We start from the raw sequence: 5,000 nt of genomic DNA on the forward strand, positions 1-5,000 counted from the left end.
ACCTGCAGAGACTTTTACATCAACATTTTTGGTCGGCTTTGTGGTGTCATTTATAAGAGCTAGCTAGCTACACTCTTTCTTTCCCTACGCCTTTTGTTTATGGAATGAGCTCCTTCAAGAATTGATAAAAACTAAAAACAATACAGGATTTACAAAAATCTTAGAAATGTAGTAAAAACATCAAATAATGATATGATCACAGCTTGTATTTTGAAGTGAGTGAATGTGTGTGTGTGTGTGTGTGTGTGTGTGTGTGTGTTTGAGTGAGTTTTGAAATTCATAAATGTGAATGTAGTCTGGATCCTCTATTTAAGAAGCTACTACAGCGACCACGAGAGAGAAGAAGAAGAAGAAGAAGAGGAAGAAGAAGAAGAAGAAGAAGAAGAAGAAGAAGAAGAAGAAGAAGAAGAAGAAGAAGAAGAAGAAGAAGAAGAAGAAGAAGAAGAAGAAGAAGAAGAAGAAGAAGAAGAAGAAGATATCACAATACTGGAAATGCATGGCAAAGTTAGATTTCATGTCTATCAGTGTAGGATATTTTCATTTGTATCCAATACAAACTCACCATGGTGTACCATACTGACATAGTACTCCACATCCTCTGTATCTTTACGAGTCTGGTGAAGCAAATATATTACAATAATTCAAATTAGAGTGAACATAATAATAATAATAATAATGATAATAATAATAATAATAATAATAATAATAATAATAATAATAATAATAATAATAATAATAATAATTAATAATAATAATAATAATAATAAACCTTTATTGTCCTTAAAAAAGTGGCAATTTGTCATTTGGTTACACATTCATAACAATACACTATTGACAAAGACACACTCACACAGATGCACATTAGTAACATCGTAGTCATCGGGAAAAAAAAAAAGAAAAAAAAAAAAAAAAGAGTCAAATAATCCTTTTCTTCATCGTATAACCCGACCGACTAATCCAAACTGAATATTACAGATGATGCACATCCAGTTAATGATTGTATTTTCCTAATAAATAAACACTGACATCTAAATCTCAATTATGTATTTGAGGAAACCCTTTTTTTTAAAAGCAAGGCCGGCAAAATACTACACATTGACAGGGTCACTCATTCCCACTTTCAATACCTCATTTTCTATTCCAGAAAAAAAAAGATGACATATTTTGTTTATATGTTTAGAGTAACTGTTAGCTTGAGACCCATTGTAACTCATTTTAAGCACATTAAGTGGATGATATTGCGTTATATAAAAAACTCAACATTATTCTTTACAAACCCTTGGAGAAAAGTTTTGCAATGTGCCCACACTCATTTTATTTTGATTAAAGTAAAGAAGTAGATGCCACGTAATACCACTGAAATTTCCACAGAGCAATGATCTAATCAATGAATTACAGTTACTTTTGTCTTTTCTCAACAGAACATGTGTCTATTCAATGAAATTTTTAAAAAGACAACAATTACAACAGCAACAACGATGACGAAAGCAACTGCAGCAACTACAGCAAAAAGATAAACAACAAAATGACTGTACAGCACCGACAACGATAAAAACAAGCTTTGAACTCTTTCAGTACCAGCAGCAATAGCACAGCAACCAATTACCTGCAATGATTTGGTCTTCGACTCTGTGACTTGTTTATGATAGCAGATACAAAATGTCCCATTAGGCTGAGTCAAAACGCACACATTCAAAGACAGTTCTGAAATTATAATAATTATATGCTATTCTCACTGCTAATTTTTTAATACATCAACCCAAAAATCAAGTTTTAATCCACCAAAATGTTGCCTTTTTATTTATGTATTAATTAGTGAGAAGCAGGAGTATCTGGAGAACGAAGAGATGGCATCATTATAAATTTACAATGGAGAAACATTACATAGTGGATAATTTGTCATTGCATGAAATAATATTATAATTATATATTATATTTCCCAACACCTCAAAAGGTATTACATCGGTTGATGCCTGAAAATAACTTGAAAATTAAAACAATCAGAAATATGAATAAGGGTTTTACGTCACAAGAGAAAAGGGTGGTGGTAATAATTGTTGGAAAGCAAGAAGGAGAGAAAAGATAAAGTGGGAGAGTTGGAATAGTACGATGAGTAGACAGAAAAGCGGTAGGAAGAAGAGAAAGAGGAGTAGTTTGGAAAATACTAAAAAAAATATGCATAGAGTCCCTTCTTTGTTTCTAAAAAAAATTGACAATGTATTGAAAAATAGCACTAATAAACAAAAGCATTTAAGATTAAATTTAATTCATTACGAATGTCTAGTTTATTATTAAAGAACTTTCTTCTTTGCAATTATGAATAATCGCTTTATGTGACAATGAATACAAATTAGAAAATCAATATAAGGATTTTTAAAAAGAGAGGAAAAGTAATGTTTTAAAAAAACTGTAGAAAAAAGATATACCTGGAATTCCGGGGTGAAGAGGGATATCTCCATAATGGGGTCTAAGGAGTGAAGGAAATGGTAAAATAATTAACAATCTCAATAGAAAAAGACATCAATATAAAGAAACCTTTAAAAAATATAAATCGTCTTAATTTTTGCATAATTTTGAAAACAAATATCTTAATTTTGGGGTATTTCTTAAAATAACATAACATAACATGGCTAAAGGCATAAGTTATGATTATATCCTTAAAAAATTTTTTTTTGGTTTGTTTTTAAGGGTTTTACGGCTCTTGCAACAAATGTATGTCACATCAGCGCCAGTAAAAAGAAGAAAATTGGATAGGAATAACATTCTAGATGTACAATTAAAAGGAGGAAAAAGTAAGACAAAGGGGAATGGAACAAATAGGGAACAGATGTAGATTCCAAGAGCACCCTATCAGTGAATTTAGTTTCAGATTACCTAAATGTCTCAGCCAGACACCAGTACAAGACCACTAAGAGGAATACGCTGAAATGTTTACAAATCATATTTTAAAAATTTAAAAAATAACAGAAAGTAACAAGAGAGATTGTTTTTAAAATCGAAATCTAAAAGTACATACTTGTCTGCAGTTCGAATGTAGGGAAATGGAAAGTTTATTGGGACATCAATCTGAGGAAAACAAAGCAAAGACATCACCATCGGGATAAATTCTCATGTTGTTAAAAAATGGTTTAAAAATCATGAGCATTTACAGTGCAATATCTACTACACGCGCTCAAAGAACTTTACAAAGGGCCCCTAGCCACTAGCATCAATTAATATGGAAGTCCAGATATGATGCCATTTAGACGATATCACAATATTCTTTCTTTTTTCTGACAGAAACGTCACTATTAACGGCCATGTTCTCATTTTACACCCGAGTACGGTGAGAGAATGTGAGTAAAGAGTCCTTTCCAAGGAATCAACTATGCACCTCACAGAGCAGGACTCGAAGCTAGGATATTCCAATCCGAAGGAGAGTGTCATACCACAAGACCACATCGTCCCACAAAGATAATGTATATATTCCAGTGTTAAGAATTCTTGTTTTATGGTTTTTGTTAGCCTTTAAATACATAGCAGACATAAAAATTAATAATCAAAGGAAATAAAGAAAAAAAAATAGATTTCTTCCTCTCATGTTTCTTAATTATTACTCCAGTCCAACAGTTAAAATTGCTCTCATCAAGAGTCAGTTGACAATTTGTCCTGTTCTTGTTTTCTTTAATGTCTTCTTTTAAAATGAAGCAAATTTGATTGCAGTGAGAATGTAGACAGTACAGTCAAAGGAGTGAAGAAAAATAAAAATGAAGAAGTGTAGAAATCCTTGATTAACAGAAAACTAAAAAAAAAAAAAAAAAACAAATTTTAAAAACAAAGAAAAATTTTTTTAATTAAAAAAAAAAACAACCCAAAAATAAACAAAAAACAAAATCAAAACAAAAAAAATTATAAATAATTTTTAAAAAATGAATCTTTAAAATAGCCGATTTCCACTTCCAATTAAAAACATTATTAGAGTAAAGATTATTTTAAAAAAATGGTGATTCAGTGTTCTTGGATATTTCATTGTGTTGTGATATTGACAATTTACCATGTTTTCATAATTGGCTTGATTGTAGAATTGGTAGGTGGATAATTTCTGGCTGATGTTTTCGGGTCTGTTGTCTACACGTATATTCTGGATGTAGTGAAGTCGCTGGTATTGAGCATCCCACTGACACCAGACAAATTTCCTGACAATTTGTTCGGTCTTGGGCTGGGCGCTCATCATCTTTGTAGTTTGGAAATTAAAACAGAATTGTTCATGAAAGGATTTTCCTAATTATACAAATGACAAAATGTGTATCAAAGGATAAATAAACATTAATTAGAAGGTAAGAAAAAAATAGATTAAAATGTAGAACTAACAAACTTTTGAGTATTGCCGTAACTAAATTGGTAGAACACTTAACTCACGCATTAATAAAACAGGATCAAATACCATGTCAGAATTCCTTCTATTGCTTCGGGATTGTTCTTTTTTTCTTTTTTTTAAAATTTTACTATTGTCATTTTTTATTATATATTTATTTATTAATATTTTTGTAATGATTGAGATTCTAAGGGTTGAATGAGAAATTTATTGTAACCTGTATGAAAGATGTATGAATGCCAATTATGAACAAAGGGATGTAACCATGTATATATTTTAGTGTAAATTAGTAAAGTAAGAATTACTTCCCTTGAATCTTTATATCCCGCTATTTAGTCAATTATAGTTATTTGCCCTTTTTGTCTACATGTATATAAACAGGATGTAAATAAAACCATCGTTCACAAGTGCTTACAAGAGCCTTCAGAGTTCATTCTTTATTTCACCACGTTGGCTATCCAGAGCCATCAGGCTATTAAGAGCCTTGAACATAACAATTTTGTTTCTTGTTTTCCTGGGGTTTTTTTAGACTCCCCTGTTCACTGGACCTTGATTGAGAAGCTTGGTCAAAAAGTATAATCTGGTGGAAAGTACTTTGTCTAACTGAACAATTGCCACTGATGTTATGTAGTTGGTGAGTTAGTTA

The 5,000-nt window shown here is 31.0% G+C and overlaps 1 protein-coding gene across 1 annotated transcript in view; it reads right to left on the reverse strand.

Annotated features, from left to right (window-relative positions):
• Positions 1-5,000, reverse strand: part of LOC144974449 (gamma-secretase-activating protein-like) — a 43,906-nt gene that overhangs the window by 29,896 nt on the left and 9,010 nt on the right. The window contains exons 8-12 of the mRNA XM_078917327.1: positions 4,034-4,213; positions 3,017-3,066; positions 2,427-2,467; positions 1,607-1,704; positions 563-614 (exon numbers count right to left, since the gene is read on the reverse strand). Of these exons, the coding sequence (XP_078773453.1) occupies positions 563-614; positions 1,607-1,704; positions 2,427-2,467; positions 3,017-3,066; positions 4,034-4,213 (421 nt within the window). The remainder of the gene's footprint in view (positions 1-562; positions 615-1,606; positions 1,705-2,426; positions 2,468-3,016; positions 3,067-4,033; positions 4,214-5,000) is intronic.

The sequence above is a fragment of the Berghia stephanieae genome, chromosome 6 (assembly GCF_034508935.2).
Source record: "Berghia stephanieae isolate SIO BIC M18660-M18661 chromosome 6, UCSD_Bste_1.3, whole genome shotgun sequence".
NCBI lineage: Eukaryota > Metazoa > Mollusca > Gastropoda > Nudibranchia > Aeolidiidae > Berghia > Berghia stephanieae.